General features: G+C 31.2%; 1 protein-coding gene across 2 annotated transcripts in view; it reads right to left on the bottom strand.

Moving 5' to 3' along the window:
• Window positions 1-15302, bottom strand: part of LOC139520808 (uncharacterized) — an 87403-nt gene extending 72101 nt beyond the window's left edge. Inside the window, exons 1-2 of one of the 2 annotated variants that reach the window (XM_071313768.1) lie at window positions 15174-15302; window positions 509-627 (exon numbers count right to left, since the gene is read on the bottom strand). In XM_071313768.1, the coding sequence (XP_071169869.1) occupies window positions 509-627; window positions 15174-15236 (182 nt within the window). In that variant the 5' untranslated portion in view covers window positions 15237-15302. Of the gene's footprint in view, window positions 1-508; window positions 628-15134 lie in introns of both variants that reach the window. The other variant, XM_071313769.1, reaches the window with a different exon arrangement.
• Window positions 15303-26476: the final 11174 nt, after the last annotated feature.

The following is a 26476-nucleotide window of genomic DNA, read 5'->3' as shown; positions in this document are numbered from 1 at the left end:
AACTGTAACAAACCACGACAGACACAACAGTATCATCAACTGTAACAAAACACAACAGACACAACAGTATCATCAACTGTAACAAACCACAACAGACACAACAGTATCATCAACTGTAACAAACCACGACAGACACAACAGTATCATCAACTGTAACAAAACACAACAGACACACAACAGTATCATCAACTGTAACAAAACACGAAAGACACAACAGTATCATAAACTGTAACAAACCACGACAGACACAGCAGTATCATCAACTGTAAAAAACCACGACAGACACAGCAGTATCATCAACTGTAACAAAACACGACAGACACAATAGTATCATCAACTGTAACAAAACAGGACAAACACAACACACAACAGTTTCATCAACTGTAACAAAACAGGACAAACACAACACACAACAGTTTCATCAACTGTAACAAAACATGACAAACACAACACACAACAGTTTCATCAATTGTAACAACACAACAAACATATTTATATAGGATCTTACTGTAGGGAATCTGTATCTTGAAATAAGTTATTAGAAATGTCTACCAGTGTTAACCATTCCTCTAATGTCCAGGTATGGGTGAACAATTGCTTTATGATATCCATCCTATGGAATATAGTCTGAAATTATCAAATACATTATACATGTTAAAAGCATTATAATATATTTGAATAGTATTTTAAGGAAATTCTGATCACTGTAAATATATTACAACTTTAATCAGAAATTGAGATACAATGTACAAATAAAGAATAATCAAAGTGATTGTAAGTGATTTTTCGTATGGGTGTGGATAGTTTACCCCAAATTGACAGAAACAAGTGTGTGTGAATAGTTCTCAACCTGTACATTGCTTTTTTTTTCTTTCTTTGACATTCACGGTAGTGGCTGCCTTTACTAAAGGCATTGTTTATGTATCCATCAGGAGGTCGACTGTTCATATATTAAAGTCAAATTTCAATATCATATATGGATAGTCGACCTCACAACGGACAAATAGAGCGGGTAGGAGGGGTCCTCATCCCGAAATCCTGGGCTTAAAAACACAAAATCCTGAAGTCCCGAATTTAAATAAATTTAAATCCAGACATCCCGAACGGGTCAATGCCGAAATCAAGAGCTTAAAAACACCCAATCCAGGAGTCCCGATAAAGGTCCTAACCCCCCTCACCAATGAATGGAAAGATAAGAAATAAGAGCTGTGGGCTTTAACATCGCAGCCATGTCGGCCTTCTTTTACTTTAAGGGTCCCTATACTGCTTTCGGGTTGATCCGGCCCCACATCCATCCGGCCCAAGTCGATCCGGCCCACATCAATCCGGCCCCACGTCGATCCGGCCCATATGTAAAGTCGATCAGGCCCCAATAAAAAATATATTTACAACTGAGGAATAAAAATAAAGATATATATTAATTGTAATTCATAAATGTTTATGATTTTTATTATGTAAAAGGTATACAGCAAAAAAAAATAAAAAAAGGCCTTTGAAAAATATTTTCTTAAATGAGTATAAAACAACTAGGTTGAATATGATGTTTTTATTACAAGTTTTCAAGATTATTGGGTATATATTAAAACATATATATTTAAGAAATCAGACATCAATATTAATCAGCATTTTCTTTCAGTGGACTGTGATTCTAACGAGTCTTTCATCTTGTGTAATAACAAATAGTTACATATATACACAACGGTACAAGCCGATCCCCAAGATGATACATACAAACTTTGTTTTTGTTTTAAGTTCTTAAAATTTCTCAATTTGAGAAATGTTGTTTGATTTGCCGAATCCTCACACTTTTGTTCTTGATGAGCAAATATTATCAGCCAGAGCTCTGACATAAACAAGTCAGAATAAAATGACTTCTTCAAGTCAGAAAATGTTTTGACATTCTGACCTGTACGGGTCAATTTTTGTTTTGCGTAGTTTTCCATCGAGTCCGTCAAACCAGAAGATATTTTGAATTTGCCGCCGATCTAAGACACATACGATCACGTGGTTTTTTGCGAGAGATCACGTGTTTGAGAGTCGTTGTTTTGGGAGTTTCTCGAACGAGAAGTTATTGAAAATATAGTGATTATTTACGTTTTTTTATTGAAAATCTAGGTCAATGTGGTCATTTTCAGAAGGTAATACATATTACCTCCGTATTTTCATGGCCATTTTAATATTTTTTGCGTGTGAAGAAGGTCTTTGCAAGTGATTTTGTTGCTGTTTCATGAAGGCTCGTGACCTGTAAATATGGACGCGTGGCCTTTGAGATGACCTGGTGTCTGACAATTCTGACTTGTTCAGGTCAGAAAATGTTGTTATGATAATGAACTGTTATTTTCGGGAGACAACTCGTGTTGTCTTAAACAGTATTAACATTAATAACCAGTCAGTGCAATTTTAAAAGTAAAATTATTGCTTCGAGTTGAACATCATCACGTGATTTTTCTATTTTTAAACTCAATCATGAATTGACTTTTTAACCTTTCCGAGTTTGCGGCTTATAAATATATTTGTTTTTTCGTTTCTCCCAATGAGAAAAACGATCTTTTGAATATTGATATTAATGAAAATGAAATGAAATCGGAATAATTTTAATAAAGGAAAAGGGAAGGGAGGGTTTAACTAAAAGAACCGAAATATTTTTTTATTTTTATTTTAAAAATGATTTTAACTTGAGAACATTATAAAGAGATTCACAAAACGGGTTTTTCAATTATGAACATGGAATATGATATTAAAAACAAATCAAATGAAATGTAAGGCTCCAGTGATCACCCTACCCCTGTCATTTGACAATGTTGAACAGTCGAGATCCCTGCCCCCTTAACTCAATTTTTTCTCTCTGTAAAGTATAATGAAATATACCAAGCTAGTCTCTATGGGTCGCCCCACCCCTTGTCATTTGAGAATGATCTTATATCTTGAAAATTGTTGAGATCCCCACCTGTAAACGGCCATATATATTCCTTTTTATAATGTCAAATTGATTTGAATGAAATATACCGGGCTAGTCTCTGGGTTTACCCCCTCCCCTGCCATTTGCGAATGTTCTTATATTTTGTAAACGGTCGAGATCCCTACCCCTAAACTATATATATTCTTGTATGGGAAAATAAAACAAACCCAATGTAATATAGGGGAAGTCCCTTGGGGGGGGGGGGGGGGGGGGGTTTGTTCACCCCTACAGTGTGAAAACATGTAAATGGTCAAGATCCCCACCCCTGAACCATATATATTAGTGTAAGGGACAACAAGACAAATCAAATGAAATAAAGATAAAGTCCCTTGGGGTCACCCCACCCCCTCATGTTTGAAAACATGTAAACGGTTGAGATCCCCACCCCTTAAGCCTATATATTATTATATGGGACAATACAACAAATCAAATGAAATAAAGGGAAAGTCCATGGGGGTCATCCCCATCCCCCTTTTTGAAATGGTCTGGATCACCACCCCTAAACCATATAATATTCCTGTTCGTCATTTCAAGAAGATTTGAATGACATACATGTACAGGGTCAATCCCTAATTATATGGCATATATGTTTTCCTATGAAGTTACACATCTATAATTCTTACCCCAGATGCTTAGCCACATAAAGCATTAACCTTTTATTTGAAATATAGATAGTCTTTGTTTCTACAGAAGTGAGAAGAACTGAATCTGCTACTGTTGGGATAATTAATTTTTTTTAGAAACAATTCAGTCAAATGGATTTTAGAATAATGATTTTTTACAACCAAAAGTTCTATATGTTAACTTTACAGAAAAAAAAGTCATGAAAATACAGAAATAAAATAAATTTTTAAGATATAAATTTGATGAAATTTGTTAAAAAAAATACATTTGAATATAAAATATACCAAATACATTTTTTTTTATAGTCCTCAATATTGTGACTTGAGGGGACCATATTTCATCAGTCTTTTATCTGGTTTGTCATACATTTTAAAATCAATATGAAAATCCTAGACTTAAAAGTCGACATAAGTTTAGTTTTGACTGACTCTCTGAAGTCAGAACATGATTTGACCTGTTAAAGTCAATTTACAGAGAAAATTAAATCCAATCAAAACTAGGTCTTCTTCTTCTAAGCCCCCCCCCCCCCCTTTTCCCCTTTTATCTGAATCTGCTACTGTTGAGTTAATTAATTGATAAGTTTATTAAAAACAATTCAGTCAAATGGTATAAAATAATATATTTTACAACCAAAAGTTCCATGTGTTAACTTAACAGAAAAGAAAGGTCATGAAAATACAGAAATATAATAAAATTTAAAGATGATTTGATGAAATTTGTAAACAAAATATATTTGAATATAAAATATTAGTTCTCATTATTGTGACTTTATTATTGGGTGTCTTTTATCTGATTTTTCCCATACGTTCTTAAATGCATATATTTATAACAATGCCGGACTTAACAGTTGTAATAATAAGTTAAAGTGAAGTTTTTGACTGACTCTTTGAAGTCAGAACATAATTTGACCAGTTTAAAACAAAATACATTTAAATATTGAATAATCAATATGCAAAATAAACTTTTTTATAGTCCTCATTAATTATTGCGCTGTATGGGGACCTTATTTCCACTGTCTTTTATTTGGCTTTTCCGTACATTTTTAAATCAATACGAAGAAACTAGACTTAAAAGTTGAAATAAGTTTAGATGGGACTGACTTTTTGAAGTCAGAACACTATTTGACCTGTTAAAGTCAGTTGACAGGAAAAAAATGTCCAATCAAAGTTAGGTGTTCTTCCTCTAATCCCCCTCCCCACTAAATATCAATCTGCTACTGTTGAGTTAATTAATTACTGATTTTTTTTTAGAAACAATTCAGTCAAATGGTTATTAAAATATATTTTTTTTTTGCAACCACAATTAAGTTCCATGTGTTAACTTAACAGAAAAGAAAAGTCATGAAAATACAGAAATAATACAATATTTTTTTTTTTTTTTAGATAATTTGATGAAAATCTTTAAATCAAAGAGCTGATAGCTCTGAGGTGGAAGAAGGTGAATAAAAGGTAACCTGAATTACCACAAAAGCAGCCCCACTTACCAAGGCTGCTTTGATCCATTATCGTTATGATGTATTTTTTTTTCTTCAAACAAGAAAAGGTCACAAGTACATGGATTTCCCATCCGTACAATCATTTTCTATGTTCAGTGGACTGTGAAAATTAGGTAAAATCTTTAAATTGGCAGTAAAATTAAGAAGATCATATCATAAGGAACACATGTGCACTAAGTTTCAAGTTGATTGGATTTCAACTTCATCAAAAACTACCTCGACCATAAACTTTATAACCAGAAGCAGGACGAACGGACAGACCAGAAAACATAATGCCCATAAATGGAGCATAAAAATAGTAAGGCTTGTTACATACCCGCCAACTTTTGAAAGTTCCCATAGGGGTTTTTAGTGCACAACAACAATTTTAAGGTTACAATTTTAAGCGAAGTATTTTGCACGATCTGGATTGTCTAGAAAAAGTGTCATATTTGTATGATGAACTTACATGCCTTTTTCTTAAGTCTGTTTGCATGATTCTAGTTATTAAATCGGTAGAAGAGATGAAGCTAGCATATCAGTGTTTATTTTCTTGCGTAAGAATATTAATATTAGATGCTTGTTGAAATTTCCAATTTTGAATTATGCAAACAAACATGGACCTTTAATAGGTTGGGATCAACACTCCAAATGAGGAGTAACCTTATTGGAAGAACATTACAACCCACTGTAAAAAATGAGCACATTTTTATTCATATTATTTGATGAAACTTTTCCCCAAGAACTATGCATCTATTAAGTACTAAATGGTCAAAATACGTCAAAAGAATTTTCTGTTGTTTCTAAACTTATATCTTCTTTATTAACTTGACCCCTCATTTAGAAAAGTTGTTCCAAATATAAGAATTTTCCCACTTTTGAGTGTTTGATAAAAATCTTAAAAATGTTCTTTCTTTTTTTTCAACAGTAAAATGACCCCTTGTTTTAGGAACAATCCCTTATTTAAGGGACACCACTCAAAATTGGGGGGGGGGGGGGGGGGGGGGGTCCCAACCTGAATACAAAAATAAAATATGTTACAACCAGTATTATGTCAATAAATTAGTGAAAAAAAAATACTATTTACTATCATTATCATGTTTATGGTAGTACAGTAGACTCCGGTCAATCGGATACCCAAAATTTCAGCCAAAAATATCCGATTACCCGATATATTCAATTAGATGATGAATGTATATTCAATGAATATTCTACAATAATAAGTAGATCTATTGCTTAATATGTGAAAGGGCTGGAGGATTGATGGAGTGATTTTTATCAGTTACATCACCACGATGTTTGCGAGAAAAATTATCAGCTGATTATGTAGCTAATGATTAAATTTGTTTCCACTTGCAGTTTTTAAATCCTATATTTATTAAAATCAATCAAATGTCCTGAAATATTTATGTAAATTATTATCATCCATCCATAGGTTGTCTTTACTTGTTTAGTAAACAAATTATTTACATTTTCACAGGTAAACTAATTTGGCTATAAATAGATCACCCCATGTCTGAGTAGAATCTCTTATCTAAAATCGTAATTGTTACAATTTTATTTCTTTAAATAATCAAATTTAAATTTATGAAAATAATCATGATTGATAAAATAGTATTGTATAAAGTTTACGCTTTCAGAGACTATTTATGTTTAGGTCATGGTTCTACAGGCTTCTTCACATATTTGTAAACAAACCAATATGGCCGCCACACGTGATTACCTTTGCACATGTGAAAAAAATATTTCTGACAAAAGTCAGATTTCTCTTGTCAAAAGGGATTTATATTTATATTGCAATAAATTATTCAGAAGGAGGTACATTCAGTTTCAATTATATTTCTTATTCTATGAGCATTTAGAGTTTAATCAAATTCTCCCAACAGTAACGTACTGCTCTTGTCAACTGAGTCTTGAATAATTTTATAAATAGATTCAAACGATTTGAAGTAGAAAGGCATCTAATTCACATGACAAGGAAAACAATGAATAAAGACACCAATTTAATAAGAAATAGATCCTTTTTATTTATTAAAAACAAAATCTTCTTGTCTGCAAGATTGCAAATTCGTAACTTCAAGGGCGAACTTGTAAACAGGGCGAGTTGTCCCGATACCAAATCCACGCATGCGTACTACAAATATCTACAGTAAAAACATCCGGTTACAAGTAAACAAATAACGTTCATTGATTTCACGTGGATGAGATGAAATCTATTAATTTACATAAATAAAAAGGTCATATTAACGATAGTGATTGTTTTTCGATCCTAATTTACAAATTAAATGATTCAGATGCTTAATCATGTGTAAAAATCGGTGTCAGGAATCTTAAGTTGTTATGAAATTGTAATACACAGAAACGAATGCGGCAAACGGAGGCTCAGTGAGTTTAAAGTTGGCCCCATAGGTCTTCAGAAGACTTGACGTCTTCTTCCACCAAAAACAAAATGCATTTGAATATTGAATATATTAAATAAAAATGTTCCATACATTTTAAATCAATATGAAAATCCTGGACTTAAAAGTTGAAATAAGTTTAGTTTTGACAGACTCTTTGAAGTCATAACATGATTTGACCTGTTAAAGTCAGTTTACAGAAAAAAAATTCCAATCAAACTATGTTTCTTCATCTTAGCCCCCCCCCTTTTTCCCTTTTATCTGAATCTGCTACTGTTGAGTTAATTAATTGATAGGTTTATTAGAAACAATTCAGTCAAATGGTTTAAAATAATATATTATATAGACTAAAAAGTTGTAATAATTAGCTAAATTGAAGTTTTTGACTGACTCTTTGAAGTCAGAACATAATTTGACCGGTTTAAAACAAAATACATTTAAATATATTGAATATGCAAAATAAACTTTTTTATAGTCCTCATTATTGTGCCGTATGGGGACCTGATTTCCTCTGTCTTTTATCTGGCTTTTCCGTACATTTTTAAATCAATATGAAAAAAACTAGACTTAAAAGTTGAAATAAGTTTAGTTGGGACTGACTCTTTGAAGTCAGAACACGATTTGACCTGTTAAAGTCAGTTGACAGAAAAAAAAATGTTCAATCAAAACTAAGTCTTCCTCCTTTAAGCCCCCTCCATATCTGAATCTGCTACTGTTGAGTTAATTAATTCATAATTTTTTTAAAGAAACAATTCAGTCAAATGGTTTTTAAAATAATGTTTTTTAAAACCGAAAGTTCCAAATGTTAATTTAACAGAAAAAAAGTCATGAAAATACAGAAATATTTTGGAGAAATTTGTTAACAAAATACATTTGAATATTAAATAATAGTATACCAAATACACTTTTTTATAGTCCACATTTTTGTGACTTTATTATTGGGTGTCTTTTATCTGAGTTTCTTATACATTCTTAAATGCATATGACAATCCCAGACTTAAAGTTGCAATACTTAATTAAAGTATAGTTTTTTACTGACTCCTTGAAGTCAGAACATAATGTGACTTGTTCAAGTCAGTTTGCACAACAGGATTTACCTCAATGAAATATTAAGATATCAAAAATATACCAAATTATCTTTTATATATATCTATAATACTAAAATTACGAGGTCCAATTTGTCAGCCGTCATCACGTAAAAACGACGAATCAAAGAATTCAACTTTATATACAACTAATATAGTACAAAGGTGTAGATTAAAAATTACACCACTCCAGGCCCTTTTGTTTTCCACGTAATTAATATTGCCAATAATTAGGAAGTTCCGGGTCGAGTCCAATACCGATACCAATAGTATAATCACCTGTTTAACTGGCCACCCGCTGATTGATACTTCGACACAGATAAGATTGAAACAACAGCAGGGGTCCAGTTAAATCACCTGTTACCCATTACCTTATCTGTACGTTCCGCATCTGACAGGCGCACCACCAAACGGTGTATTCAGTATTAATATACTATATACACGGGTCATAATCACAGGGTTGACACTACTAAATTGTCAAATTGTTACCTATTGTAGTATTTTAATCCGTAAGACTTTCTAAGATAACAATACCAATACTAAAAATCTGGACTAAAAATAAGTTTCATTTGTTAGCGGGCATGACGTAAAACAGCGAATAAAAAATAATAAAAAATACTCCATTCCAGGACCTTTTGTTTTCCAAATAATTAATATTACCAATAATTGATAAGTTCCAGTTCGACGGGTTCAAACAGAAAGATTTGAAAGCAGAGAAAATTGTGTATCTTATAATCGGCATGACTTTAATTTATAGTTTAAACATATTTTATTTGCTGAATTAAAGCAAAATGGATTAGACACAAGTAAATCATACTTATGAAGTCTTTTCCATAATACAATATAAAGTTACAATAATAGTATAATATAATGGACATGCATATAAAACAAACAGTTTATACAATATAATACTAGCTTTCATAGGTGAACAAAGAGGAGACAAAGTAAAAAAGGAAAAAGAAAGTTTGAAAAATCGTATACTTCTGTGACGATGACTTGTGGATTGATGGCAACGATGACGTCCTGTGTCAGCAATAATAACGCTCTATCAAGGCATAAGAAATCTGTTTGACCTTTTTACGTAATTCTGAACATGTTTGAAAATTTGAATATTTTGTTCGTTCGAAAGTTCCAAGTGTCCGCAAATTAATAGTTTTGTATCTAAAACAAAGTTTTCAGATAGCCAGTTAAGGTTATCGAATAAGTTTTTCCTACATAATGTGTATTTTGGGCAAACGAAAAAGTAATGGTAGACATCCTCAATATCGGACCCACAATGACAAGAGGGATCATTTATAATGTTAGCTCTAAATAGGTCATTGTTTAAGGATGAAGCGGAACATCGCAATTGCGTTAAGATAATATTTAATTTCCTTGGGCCGTACAAATAAAACGTTTCAATTTTACATACTAGACTATCGTTTTTTAATTCTTTCTTAAATTTAGAAATAGAGTCGACACTGCGAATTTTTGGATCAAGTTTATTCCATTCACGTATAGTAGAGGGAATAAACGATTCAGTAGTAAGGGAAAGTCTACAAAATGGAACAATAATATCTTGACCATTTCGCAACGGGTAGTTGGTTGTACTTTGTACACAAGGAGGTACAAGATTACATAGATATTCTGGTGCATGCTTTTGGTTAATGTTATAAAACATCTGTAATTTTCTTCTTCTTCTTCTTTCAAAAAGAGATTCCCAGCCAACCTCAGAATATAAAGTTTCAGTTTTTGTACTTTAATTTATCAGATGACAGTACTAATACTAAAATAAGGCTTGCGCATAGTTATATACTTTAATTCAGTCACGGACCCGCGATATCACGGGTGTGTTCTAGTAGTTCTTATAATTGTGACTTAATTTTTTGTGATTTTTTTTCCTACTTGTATCCATACATTCTAACAATCACATCACAATCATGATAATGCACAACTTTTACAGAACTTTGCAAGCCATTTAGTTTTTGACAGACTCTTTTAAGTCAGAACATGATTTGACCTGTTTAAGTCAATTTGTCCGAACATGCCCATTTGACCTGTTTAAGTCAATTTGTCTGAACATGATTTGACCTGTTCAAGTCAGATTGCAGAACAAATTTTCCAATCAAAGCTAGGTGTACTTCCTGCTTCTGAATCTGCCATTTGTGAATTTATTTGATAAATGTTTAGAAACAATTAAGTCAAATGGTTATTTATTTTAGGGGATCTTACATATATTTCTTATGTCTGACGTTCCCATACTTTCATTTAATATCATATGTCAGTGCCCCACTCTAAAAATTTCAATAAATTTAGTTTTGGGCTGCCTGTTTTAAGACAAAACATGATTTGACCTGTTTAAAAGAAAATGCATTTAAATATTGAATATACCAAATATTTTTTTTTTTGTCCTCATTGTGACTTTAGGGGACCTTAATATTTTCTCTGTCCCATATCTGGCTTTCTCATACATTTTTAAATCAATATGACAGTACTAGACTTAAAGGTTGAAATAAGTTTAGTTTTGACTGACTCTTTGTAGTCAGAACATAGTGTGACTTGTTTGAGTCAGTTTGCACAACAGTATTTACCTCAATGAAATATTAAAATAATAAATGTTTTGCTCTTGATAAATTTAGCTAAAAGTGGATGAGAATAGATCCCTTATTTTTTCCTTGGAAGATTTGAAGTATTGTCATGGTACTAGTTAATGTATCCAATATTGTATTTTGTAAATCTTTTGATATTGACAGAAAATTGTATGATCCATTTTTTCTGCTTTGGTTTTTGTTTGTATTTGGAAATGATTGAATTTGATGAGATAAATATATTATGTTAAGATTCTGGAAAGAAGAAGGTATGATGAGCCCCACTTTTTAAACTCTTTGATTCGAAACTAGTAATCACTATATAATTTTATGGAGATTGATAACAAAGTGGTAGAAATGACTGCTTACAGTCAGAACAAAAATGACCTCTCTAAGTCAAAATGCATTAAAAAGGGACATAAATCTTATTAGAATATGAAGATATTATTGCGAACCCTATCATAGTTTTCCATAGATTCACCTGCAAGTTACCTGTCCATTTAAACTTTTGTGAGTTCTATTGTCCCATTGAACAAATACAACAGGTATTGTTCTCTGTATAGTTTATTCAATGGGACCTTTAAATTTCTTCCAAGAGAAATCTATCACCCATTGATTAATTTACCTGAGTAAAAAAAAAAATCTTCCAAATAAATGAAAATACACTTGTAATTGTTCAATATACCCTGGTTGTTGTTTTTTTATTCTTCATTCAAAACTGAGGTTTTGTTATGTTTTCATGAAAGGATGTCAATAGTGTATTTATTAGGACAGAAATCAATATAATAGATGCCCAAGGTGTATGAATGTGTGTTTTTTGTTTATTTTTCAAATTATGTAAACCAACTTATTTTCACAAATAGTTATTCATCCCAACTAATTCCTTTTATGTTGATTTCTCAGCTATTGTATCTGAATAGATTAATAATTTTTTTCTTGTTGTTTTTATGTAAGGGAAGACCAAAAAGTAACATTTGTACAATGATTTATTTGTACTCTTATTTTATAAAATCACTGTTATCTTACTTTTGACCATACAAGAGCTGCAATATGTGATGCAGTTATACATGGAATAACGCGCTTTAATTTTGCATCTTGAATAATTTTGAAATCTTGAAAATGACTTTGAAATTTATGTTGCAAACTAACTTAACTAAATAATAGCAATGCACACTTGGCTGAGATTCATTTTACTATCATAAATACTGAAGTATGAACAAACTAATCCCCACTTAGACAAGCTTACCCTCCTAAAGGTTATAAGGTTAATTATACAAAAGTTTGATCAGAAATCAACTTTTAATTTTTGAATCGGTGTTTATATTGAAACTATTAAAAATGTATTTAATATTGATATTGAATAAATACAATGCCACATGCAGTTTTGCAGGAGTTCTTATTCATTATTTGTACATGTATTTTTATCATTGACAGTTCAATTTTTTGTTCAGGTAAATTAATCAATGAGTGATAGATTTCTCTTGGAAGAAATTTAAAGGTCCCATCAAATAAACTATACAGAGAACAATACCTGTTGTATTTGTTCAATGGGACAATAGAACTCACAAAAGTTTAAATGGACAGGTAACTTGCAGGTGAATCTATGGAAAACTATGATAGGGTTCGCAATAAGTCACAATATTTTATGCAAAAGCTGACCTGTGGAAGTCATTTTATGATAAATTAAAGTCTGACATAAACTGACCTGTACAAGTCATATTCTGTTGAGTGCAAGAAGGGAGACAACACTTACATCAAATTATATCTGACCTATGGAAGTCATTTTATTCTGACTTGTTTATGTCAGAGCTCTGACTGATTATATATATGTTTAGAATGATCATATAGTGCATTTTTTCTTGATGAGCAAATATTATATATGTACGGCGTATGACAGTTGCTGTATATGATATTGTAGTGCTGCAAGTGTGACCCCTTTAAGAAAGTGACAGTGTAAATGATTTTAGAGTTATATATGTATATATATATATATATAAGTATGTGAGTGTCAGAGATAGTGTGTTTGTTAGTGTGTATGAATTTATTGTTATATTAATAGTAGATGATATTATATTTTAGAGAGTGAAAATGCGCATTTACACGATATAAAAGCATTTGAACAAATGACAAAGGGTTTTAGTTTCACAATTCGCCAACTACAGGCTAAAATACTGTTCTAAAACAAGTTTAAAATGTACGTTACGCTGCAGGTACTCCAATAGATATTCAAGTGTTTTTATATTACGAATATCCTCGTTTGAATAATTGGTGTGATCGCTTAATATATGCCGTAAATGACTTTCCCGTTGCAACAATTACCTACTGTTGTACTTTTCACTCTTTTCTCACTAATTCAAAATTGCATATCTTTTGACAGAGTAAAACTCCTGGCAAAATTATTTAAAAGGTTGCGTTTAATTCCGGAATATGTCAATAATCTGGATATTTTGTGATGACAAAGTTATATGACATCCTGCAAATTGACATGGTATACAAAATATGAAAGTTAATCAGTTCAAAAAAGTCGGTGTTTAGTAAAACCCATGTATTGTCTGCAGGCTTATGAAAGTAACGAACATTTTCTAAAAATGGTTAAAAAAATAAATAAAATCTTTTTTGTATTCTGAAGGAGAAAGTGTTGAGAAATATTGGAAAAACGATGATAAAGTGCAACATTATAATAGAAACTTGATATATATCTGAAATTAAGGTCTTCCTGGTGTTTTAACCAAAACGAAATGTACATTACTGTAGTGACAAAATACAGAAACACATTTTCTTGTCAATTTCAGAATGAAATATAGCTACTAAAAGTTAAAATTTGATAGTAATGAGAGTATATTATAGAAAATTCAATGAAACAACATGTAAACTTTAATAAACAGAAACAAGTAACGAACATTTCAAAATTTTAAAATCTTCTGCTCACGTCAATTTTTATTACTGTAAATATTTATTTAGCTACTCTGTGTGAGAAGTAACTAAAATAAAAATCGCCATGACTTTCAAAGTTTTTACTGTTCAAATTTGTCACAAATTCCTCCATATAGTGAATATAGTTTATTCATATTTTATTATGGGGCCGGATCGACTTGGGGACAGATCAACGTAGGCCGGATCGACTTGGGCCAGATCGACTTTGGGCTGGATTGACCTGGGGCCGGATCGGTTTGGGGCCAGAACGACCGGATACCCCTATACTTTAGAGTTAACAGGTTGGGAACAGACCCCCTGTATGGTGATTATACCTCTGTAGAGGGATAAAATTATCCCTCTCTAGAGGGGTATTTTTGTTTGCACTTGATTTAAAGCAAATTAGGGCAGAATGGCATTTTCTAGTTATATTGGCTATAATCTCTAGCATTATATGCATCAACATATGCACTTTACTTAAAATTGGGATAACCAGTTTTCTGCTAAAGTGACAACATGGACAAATCTTGCAATCTATTGTAAACATATCTGAACACCTGATCAAGAACAAAAGGAATAGTTGACCTTTAAATTTCATGTTAAATCTAACAATAGAAATTCTGTTCAGTGAGGCATAAGTGAGTAGAATTTACCTGATCATCATAGCTTTCAATCATGGTGAACAATAGATTTTATATTTAGTCAGATAAGCATCAAACTGGGCATGTGCATATTAAATTAAGTACATCAATTGGTGCATCAACTGTTCCAGGTTACTGTCATAAGTAGAGAATGTTGCCCTATTTTGATTTAAATCCAGTCTAGACAAAAATACCCCTCTATAGAGGGATAATTTTACCCCTCTATTCTATAGAAGGATTATCCCTCTATACAGGTATAATCACCATAAAGAGGGTTTGTTCCCAACCTGGTTAAGGTTCATTCATGGTTATGGTAAGGTAAGGTGATGTTTTTGGTTAGGTTTAGATTTTAGGGTTAGGTTAGTTAAGTATACATCTTTATTTGTTGGGACCCCTGAAGTAAAAGAAGGCCTGAATGTCGGCCTTCTTTTACTTTAACGACAACACCATGAACACCAGTACGGCCAACTACCTAGAAAATGTTGAAAAGATGAAAAATCAGTGTTTGAACCTGGACATAACATCTGGATGACTTTTTTATGTCCTTATATGTGTAAATTACTGTTATTGACATGTAAACATCTTTTGCTCTATCCTCAAATTTGGCGGGAAGTGACTAATATTAAATCAATTACGGAATATATTTCCGATATTTTAAAAATATTGAAGAGACTTATATAATGGCATGTGACTTTTGCACTTTAATAACCTTGTTAACATTAGTGTCAACCTATGATTATTAGCTTGAAACATCCACAGGCATGGATCACACATTTTTTTTTGTTATTTTGTTATTTTTTGTTGTATTTCATGGAGAATGCGATAAGCAAATATTATAATTATTAGCCGTTCAATTGAAAAATTACCATATATATATATATTATACATTATCCTTAAATTTGTCATTACTACACAAAGGCACAAGATGGTCATAAAATAAAAACAAATTTCATAGTTTAACAAGTAAGCATTATCATAGATACAGAGTTAGCTAGGTCATGACATGAATCATAAATCTAAATCTGTATTTTTTTATTTAAATTTCATGATTTTAAACATGTTATAGGCAATTCCAAAATTAATGTGCACTTGAAATGTGAAATAGTTATCAAAAACTTTATGTTTTGTGGCCAATACCGGGCCTTAATGCCCCTGAGTAAATATTATTTAGTTTTCTTGTTTAATTTCACTTATCTGATGGGTTTGTGTTCTTATAATTCGAAATTGCAATAACAGTCGTTAATCATGGTGCCACTCCATTCACTCATTTTTTTTGGTATATATATTAGTGGCGGATATAGAGGGAAAGGGGGCGTTGAGGATGAATGCCATTTGCTCTCTAGTCCTATTTTCAATATTAAATTCTATGGAAATCAAAACCGATATATTGAAGTGGCGGATGCAGGGGGGTGTTAGATGTTGAACGCCACCGATTTTTGATCGAGTGAAAAAAAAATCGTGTATTACACAGTGAGGAAAAGTTAAATACAACGTTTTTAATTTAATATATTCGTGATCCAGTCTGCTTCCAAGAATCAATATTTTCCCTATATTTGCCTATGAAATGCAAGAAACATATATATATTACCAGACTGAGTATGATTAATATTTTTCTAAGTTCTTCCACTCTTTTTTTTCGAATGTTATTGAATGTTACAACTGTGTAAATGCCGGCTATCTCACAGGTTTTCATGAAGATTTGCAATGCAGGAAGCCAATATAACATGTGAAACTGCATATGGATATTGCAAAATTATACAATTTATATGAAACTTTCAACTTATAGTATATTAGATATGTTTCCATGGTTTCACAGAGAGAACTACAACGGTGTAGAACACACTTGAATGATTTGTAAAGCAAAACCTAGTATATTAATACACAGAAACGTTAGAACCACTGTTTTCACATCCTTTTTAAAGAAAAGTCGTACATTTGAAGGACAGGTTTATGAACAAAAGGAATTCGAAAATCAGATCATTGAACTTTTTTGAGCGATATCTACATGTTTTCTATCGATTTCTACCTGTTTTGGTCGTGTATTTTATTTGCATCATATAATATGTCATTGTCCTATGATTTTGATCGATTACAAGGTTCTGCTCACTTATTAAAGTATTGTTGTCCATATTATGTCTTTTTTTTTTCTTCATTAGATTTGATTTGTACGTGTTTCAGTTCTAGTTTTTGTTGTCTTATGTGCACTCCTTTATCCTTTCTGTGGTTTATACTTTTTCAGTTCATTATTATTTCAATTCATTGGGAAACACGGACTAAATATGGACCACTTTTATGGCAAGCCGTTTTGCTATTTATTCTTACTTCAAGATATCTCATAAACTTTATAAGATATCTTATATAGTTTACTATAGAAAGTTTGGACGGGGTTCTGTGTATTTACATTATTTGCACAACTCTCCTTACTGATGCCATATTTTGGAATTTCCGTGACCTAAATAGTTCGCGAAAATTAATATTTTTATATATAGTATAGTAATAAGATATCTTATATAGTTTATAAAATATCTTATATAGTTTATAAGATATCTCATATAGTTTATAAGATATTTCATATAGTTTATAAGATATCTCATATAGTTTATAAGATATCTCATATAATTTATCAGATATCTTATATAATTGTTTTATAAGATATCTCATAAACTATATAAGATATCTTATAAACTATATGAGATATCTTATAAACTATATAAGATATTTTATAAACTATATAAGATTTCTTCTAAATTATATAAGATATCTTATATAAAAATTGTTTATAAGATATATCATATACTTTATAAGATATCTTATGAACTTTAGAAGATATCTTATAAAGTATATAAGATATCTTATAAATTTTAGGAGATATCTTATATAATATATAAGATATCTCAAATCTAAAATAAATTTTAGGAGATATCTTATATAACATTAAAGATATCTTATATAATATATTATAAGATATCTCATAAAAATGAAATTATATAAGATATCTTCTATATTATAGGAGATATCTTATATATTATAGGAGATATCTTATTTAGTTTATAAGATATCTCATAAAGTTTATAAGATATCTCCCAAAGTTTATTAGATATCTCCTAAAGTTTATAAGATATCTTATATAGTTTATAAGATAATTTATATAGTTTATAAGATATCTTATATAGTTTATCAGATATCTTATATAATTGTCTTTATACGATATCTCATAAACTATATAAGATATCTTATAAACTATATGAGATATCTTATAAACTATATAAGATATCTTATAAACTATATAATTTATATATCTTATAAATTATATAAGATATCTTATATAAAAATTGTTTATAAGATATCTCATATACTTTATAAGATGTCTTTTAAACTTTAGAAGATATCTTATAAAGTATATAAGATATCATATAAACTTTATGAGATATCTTATATAACATTAAAGATATCTTATATGTCATTAAAGATATCTCTTATAACATTAAAGATATCTTATATAATATATGAGATATCTTATAAAAATGAAATTATATAAGATATCTTATTTATTAAAGGAGATATCTTATATATTATATAAGATATCTTATACATTATAGGAGATATCTTGAAATTCGAATAAATAGTAAAACGGCTTGCCATACACTTAAGTGTTGAACAAAGGTGTCACTGTTCTGCTTTATTAACAATGTATATACTCATCCTTAACTTATTAACTGTATGTTTAATCTTAACTTGAGGCAATTTTCTACAACATATGTGAAGGGTTCTTCAATTGCTATTGTTTTTATTGAAATGCCAGAGATATGTGAATAATTTGATGTTGTTTTTTTAAAATTATAAATCATGCACCAGGTACTAGACGAAATTACTCCACTCGTTTTTTTAGTTTTTATCTTTTTTTAATTACTGTATTTATATTAAGAAAAAAAGAGAAAAAGTTGCATTGAGCTTTCGAAACTTTGTAAAGGTGTGCATCCAAAATTATGTTCTCTGGATTAAGTGTTAAGACATCAATAGCAGTCTGAATTGAAAGCATTGGATTCACCAATTGCGATGCCAAAGTACGAGTCAGGACGTAGACCATTGTTAGTAATACAGGTTTTTGAACTATTAAAATTAAAATCAACGTTAATACCTATATTTTAATTAAATTGCAATAATTTACTTCTGGTATGTACCGATAAAGACATTATCCAACGATCTTTCTACAGTGATGTATTGATAACCTTTTACAACGAGTATATTCAAAGGAAAACTAGGTTTATACGGACTGTATCTCAATGTACGAGCTCTAGCTCTTAACACATTCTTCAAACGAATCTTCGTGTTTGTTTGTACTTGATTTACACAAACATGCAATATTTGTTTTATATGTATAAGATACGCATTGAGGTCTTTATCCTTAATTGGTGTATCTAATTTACACCAAGATATAACTGTCAATGCAGATTAAAGGTTTTCAATAATTAAGGAGGGGAACTTATGTCATATGTATTGAAAAGCATAATAAACTCAGTGTAATTTAGTGTACAATTCATTTAACGATAACCTGCATTTAGTGTAAAAATAACAAGAAAAAAAAACCATGTGAAAAACCAATGAGTATTTCGGGATAGGTATTCCATTTTCTAACATTCTTTTGATAAAACAAGTTCAGACCAATTCTTTCAATATCCCTTTACGTTTGAAATTATGAACACAAGAACCAACAACTGATCCATATTACCTCTATAGTAATTTGTTTCACCATTACCTTTATGCCCAGCTCAAACTGACAGTCTTCAACAACAGACATATGTCTCTACACTATCATATGTCAGGGTCGCAATGGTCACAAGTCTAAATAGAGGTGCCAAGAAATTTGCCATGAACGACCAAAGATCTGCTATCGAAAGTAAATACTCTAAATAACATAAAAAATCTACGGACGAGGTTCTTAACTAATGTCAGGCACTTATATAAACACCTGGTGGAGTAAAGTTCGTTTTTTTTTTTCGATCAGTGATCTTAAGATTATTCAGAAAAAATGATATTTTAAAAAGATCATTTTCTCTATTTGCATATGGACAGTACAACAAGTTGGTTGCCAATACAAATTTAAAGGTATATACAATACAATTAAGGAAAAACAATTTGTTGTCAATACGTTTATTGAAATATGGAAGTGCAAGTAGCTGAAACATGTATTTTCAAAGACCAGAACACACCATTTTTATGCCCCACCTACGATAGTAGAGGGGCATTATGTTTTCTGGTCTGTGCCTCCGTTCGTCCGTGCGTCCGTCTGTGCGTCCGTTCGCTTCAGGTTAATGTTTTTGGTCAAGGTAGTTTTTTAAGAAGTTGAAGTCTAATCAACTTGAAACTTAGTACACTTGTTCCCTATGATATGATCTTTCTAATTTTAATTCCAAATTAAAGTTTTGACCCCAATTTCATGGTCCACTGAACATAGAAAATGATAGTGCGAGTTGGGCATCCGTGTATTTGGGACACATTCTTGTTAAACAGTGTATTTGTTTAAAACCTTAATTTGAGTTAAATCCAAATATAAGTACTGCATTGGACCTGATAATCAATGACAGTTTCAATCTTTTTTTAGATTTTTAAATTTTAATGATATCGACAACTAATGAATCTTCGTCTATTTACATTTAACAAGAAAATATCAGACCAAAGTCTGCGTGGCCAAACGTTTGGGAAGCAGTTAGCCTAAGACATTAAACAAGATGGCATTTGACTACAGTATGTGAGGCCAAAGGTTTGTGAAGCTTAACACACTAAACAAGATAGCATCAGGCCACATTCACAGTCTGCGAGGCCAAACTTTTGTGAAGTTAAACACATTAAACAAGATAGCATCAGGCCACAGTCTGCGAGGCCAAACTTTTATGACGACAAACCACATTTAAAACGAGGAATCATTTGAATTGCCTTAATTTCAGTAGCAAAGTTTAAGATAGGTTTACAGTGAAGAGAAATTAATATAAAGCATAAACAAAACTGGTAAAAAAATAAAGAATAAATCACAATAAGGTGCTAATACTAGTAAATAAAATACGAGGAATACATAATACAGCGGGGGGAAATAAAAACTAGAGAAGCATGGCCTTTAAAATTAAAGTATATATATAGGAAGACAGACTATTATCCAGACATTCGTGTATATTCAGAGTTATTTGGTGTTCTAAATGTGGAACCAATTCAATATATTCCTAACCCATTCGGCTTCCAAGAATCAATATTGTCCCAATATTTGCATATAAAATACAATAAACATATTACTAATATGATTACATTTTTTTAGTTATTCCACTTTTTTTCTTAATTTTATGAAGTTATTGAATGTTACAACTGCGTAAATGGCTATCTCACAGGTTTTCATGAAGACTTGCAATTTAGGAAGCCAATAGAACATGTGAAACTGCATATGGATATTGCAAAATTATACAATTTATATGTAACTTTCAAAATATAGTTTATTAAATTTGTTTCACAGAGAGAACTACAGCGATGTAGAACCAATCTAATTAAAAACCAATCTCTCATCGCTCCCATTTTCTGATATGTCGCGTAGGAGATCTAACGAAACCCGCTTTGAGGTCATATTTCGACCAATGAAAATGAGTCTTCCACGATTTTGAAAGTTTATCATGAGGTAAAGGGATGTAACTCATTTTATTTACGAAGAACTCGTCAGTCAAAACGCATTCATAAACTTTTTTGATTGACTTATTGATAGGTCGTCAACTCATTTACATATCATTATAAATTCATAACTTCTAGTTCACTCACATGTGATCTCAAAGCGGGTTTCGTTAGATCTCCCACGCGACATATCAGAAAACGGGAGCGATGAGAGATAGGTTTTTAATTAGATTGATGTAGAACACACTTGAATGATTTATAAAGCAAAACCCAGTATATCAATATACAGAAACATTAGGAGGACTGATTACACATCAGTAGCTTTTTACAGAAACTTCGTATATTTGAAGGACAGGTTTATGAAAAAAATCAGATCATTGAACTTTTTTGAGCGATATTTACGTGTTTTCTATCAATTTCTACCTGTTTAGGTCGGGTATTTTATTTGCATCATATACTATATGTCATTGTCCTTTGACTTTTATGGATTACAAGGTTCTGGTCACTTTTTAAAGTATCGGTTGCCATGTTATATCGATTTTTTTTAACTAGATTTGATAGTACGTGTTCTATGTGTTTGTCTTATATGCACTCTTTTATCCTTTCTGTGGTTCTCATTTAATTATTATTTTAATTCACAGGAAAACATGGACTAAACATGGGCCACTTTAGTGTTGAACAAAGGTGTCACTGTTCTGATTTATTAACACTGTATAGAATGAAATTCAAAACAGTGTAGCTGTGGCCATTGATTGACACATTAAAATCATCCATTGACTGGGACAATTTAGGTGAACGTTTGTATGTAACGACCAATGCTCACTATGACTTTTTAAAGACACTTAAACTATGGGGTCACCAAAGGTTCTCAACACCTAAATAAAGTAATTCGAAAAATTAATCAGAAATAACACGATATTTTGATTTATATCAATTATATAAATCAAAACACAAAGGTTATTCCTGATTAATTTTTCGAATTATTTTATAATTAAAGGCGTTAAGAAACTATTGGTGACCCCACAGTTTAAATGTCTATCGTAGGTACGTCGTGAACAGTGGTCGTTACAGACAAACGTTCACGTAAATTGTCCCAGTCAATGGATGATTTTAATGTGTCAATCAATGGCCACAGCTACACTGTTTTGAATTTCATTCTATAATTATCCTTAACTTATTGTATGGTTCAATTTTCTACAACATATGTAAAGCGTTCTTGAATTGCTATTGTTCTTATTGAAATGCCAGAGATATATGAATAATTTGATGTTGTTTTTTTAAACTATAAATCTTGCACCAGATACTAGACGAAACTACTCCACTTATTTTTATAGTTTTTATCTTTTTTAATTACTGTTTTTATATTAAGAAAAAAAGAGGAAAAGTTTTATTGAGCGTTCGAAGACTTTGTAAAGGTGTGCATCCAAATTATGTTATCTGGATTGAATGTAAAGACATCATAAACAGTCTGAACTGAAAGCATTGGATTCACCAAGTGCAATGGAAAAGTATGAGTCAGAACGTTGATAGTAATACAGGTTTTTGAACTATTAAAATTTAAATCAATGTTAATACCTATATTTTAATTAAATTGCAACAAAGAAACTCATCATAGATACCAGGGTTGACTGAAATATTTTACTTCTGGTTTGTACCGATAAAGACAATATTCAACGATTTTTGTACAGTGATGACTTGATAACCTTTTACAACGAGTATATTCAAAGGAAAACTAGGTTTTAGAAATTTAAATGTGACGTCACTTTGGGTGTTGCATTGACTATGGCTAACAGGGCTGTGATTTTGCAATGTATTGGTTTTTATTCTATAACTAGTCACCACTTCAGTTTAATCATGTACATCTATTATATAGTCATTTTATAAAATTTACTGTTTGCAAAACTAAGTATTATTCTTGATAATAATCATGTTTTTGTCCCAGGCGGATAACCCTGGCCTCACAACTTTTTGGAAGTTTTGGTCCTCGGCGATCTTCAACTTTGTAAATGTTATGGCTTTCAAACATTTTACATCTGAGCATAGTTTGTGTGGACGTAGCGCGCGTCTGGCGTTTAAAAATATTTTTTAACCTGTTACCTTTTGATGGCTATTATTCGTTTGTTTCTCTGTCCTATATTTTCTCCCATTTATCTGTTTATTTATTGTAACCCTGTCGTGTAATGTTGTCATTTTAATGTTATAACTAGCACTGCCATTGAAGCGGGAGGTTTGACATGCCACAAAACCAGGTTCGACCCACCATTTTTTCATAAGGTGCCTTGTGCCAAGTCGGGAGATAGCCATTGTTACATTGTGGTTCGTTTCTGTGTGTGTTGCATTTCGGTGTTGTGTCTCTGTTGTGTCGTGGTTCTCTTGTATTTGATACGTTTCCCTCAGTTTAAGTTTGTCACCCGGATTTGTTTTTTCTCTATCGATTTATGAATTTTGAACAGCGGTATACTACTGTTGCCTTTATTTATACGGATTGTATCTCAATTTACGAGCTCTAGCTCTTTAAATATCACTAGTCAATGCAGTTCTTCGAGCGAATCTTCTTTTTGTGTTTGTAATTGATAAACACAAACAAACAATTGTTTGTATTATATGTATTAGATACCCACTGAGGGAGTTTTCCCGAATGGGTGTATCTAATTAACCCCAAGATATTTGTGTCACTGCAGATTGATAGTTTTCAATAATTTGAAAGGGGAACTTTGGTCATATGTATAGAAAAGCATGATAAACTGAGGGTAATTAAGTATACAATTCATTTACCGATATCTTAGGAAAATATATTTTCGAGCACTGAAGCTCAGAAATTACTGTTTTCAGTAAGATGATTTGTAATTCATTTGTTACACATATATTTGGTATTTGGAATTATATATATATGCATTTTATTTTTTGTGTATTTAATACTTCTGTCTGTTTTGTCATGATTTAAATTTGTTTAATCTATATAAGGTATATATTGATTATACATGTACCTATATGTTGTAAAACATTTGGTTAATAAAGAATTGAACTAGCATTTGGTGTAAAAACAAAATTAAAAAAAACCTTGAAAAACCAATGAGTATTTCGGGATAGGTATTTGATACAAATTGCATATTCTAACATCCTTTGATGAAACAAATTAAGACAAATTCTTTCAATATCCCTTTACGTTTAAAATTATGAACACTTGAGTAAAGGATATACAAGGCAATAGTTATCAAAAGTACCAGGATTATAATTTTATACGCCAGACGCGCGTTTCGCCTACATAAGACTCATCAGTGACGCTCAGATCAAAATAGTTAAAAAGCCAAACAAATACAAAGTTGAAGAGCATTGAGGACCCAAAATTCCAAAACGTTTTGCCAAATACGGCTAAGGTAATCTACTCCTGAAATAAGAAAATCCTTAGTTTTTCGAAAAATTCAAAGTTTCGTAAACAGAAAATTTATAAAAATGACAATATAATTGATATTCATGTCAACATCAAAGTGCTGACTACTGGGCTGGTGATACCCTCGGGGACGAAACGTCCACCAGCAGTGGCATCGACCCAATGGTGTAAATAGTTATCAAAAGTACCAGGATTATAATTTTATACGCCAGACGCGCGTTTCGCCTACATAAGACTTATCAGTGACGCTCAGATCAAAATAGTTAAAAAGCCAAACAAATACAAAGTTGAAGAGCATTGAGGACCCAAAATTCCAAAACGTTGTGCCAAATACGGCTAAGGTAATCTACTCCTGGAGTAAGAAAATCTTTAGTTTTTCGAAAAATTCAAAGTTTCGTAAACAGAAAATTTATAAAAATGACAATATAATTGATATTCATGTCAACATTAAAGTGCTGACTACTGGGCTGGTGATACCTTTGGGGACGAAACATCCACCAGCAGTGAAATGTGTTTATACTTTTGCAAGAGGAACGAGACTTAGACTGAATGTACTTTAACAGATCTTTTGAATTTTAAAGTATCAACAACTAATGCATATCACCCCTAAAGTAGTTGGTTTCACTATTACTATGATGCCTAGCTTAATCAGAGAGTCTTCAACAACAAGCAGACAGCTGTCTACACACTATCATATGTCAGGGTCTAAAGAGAGGTGTCAATGAATTTACAAAGAACGACCAAAGATCTGCCATCGAAAGCAAATACTCCAAATAACAAAATAAATCTACGGACGAGGTTCCCAACGAATGTCAGGCACATTATCACGTGACTGATTATGCTTATTTTTATTCGATCAGTGATCTAAAATTATTATGAAGAATTGAAATTTAAAAAAAAATCTCTATTTGCATATAGACAGTACAACAAGTTAATTGTCAATCCCATGATTTGAAAGGTAAAAGAAAATTAAGGAAACATTTCTTATCATCAATACGTTATTGAAATATGGAAGTGCAAGTAGCTGAACCATGTATTTTCAAAGGCCAGAACACACAATTTCTAAATGATGTATTTGTTTAAACCCTTAAGTTGAGTATGAGTGCAAATAGAAGTACAGCATTGGACCCTATAATCAATGACAGTTGCTGATTGTTTTTTAATTTTTAATTTTAATGATATCGAAAACTAATTCATCTACGATACGATATTAATTCAATAATGTTTAAGTTAAAATAGCTGATTTTTTTATTTGAAAATTATAAAACGGTTTGGGCGCTAGACGTGTTTGTTTTTTACATTTCGGTTACATTACATTTTATTAATCCTGTCACGGCTTGCGTTTGCAAGTGTTTGCTGGAAAGAATTCGTTGTACACTTTCTACTTGATCACGATAAAGAATCATAATAAGATTGATGTGGAAGAAATTTTGTTCCTATCTTATGTTTTAATAAGTTTACTTCAAAAGATTTCTTGCATATTTGATTTTTATATAAGAATAAAACTTAATTTAACATCCTTGATTCCATCGCTATGCGATATCATCAAACGATCTTTTTATCGGATTATCCCTAGGGATAGAGAATATTATAATTATTTCAAAATGAACGATTTTACCTCAACACATTACCGTTGTAAAAGCTTTCCAACAGTATTAGTTGGAAAAATCCTGCTCAGAAAAGTTTATCCTCAGCTTTATCCTGTATGAGATTAAACAAGATTGAACTCACACAGTCAAAACCCAGTTTATCAATATACAGAGACATAAAAACAT

Source organism: Mytilus edulis, chromosome 4 (assembly GCF_963676685.1).
Source record: "Mytilus edulis chromosome 4, xbMytEdul2.2, whole genome shotgun sequence".
In the NCBI taxonomy this organism is placed as follows: domain Eukaryota; kingdom Metazoa; phylum Mollusca; class Bivalvia; order Mytilida; family Mytilidae; genus Mytilus; species Mytilus edulis.
Note: the sequence above shows the minus strand (reverse complement) of the source record. Positions and strands in the feature narration are given on the sequence as shown.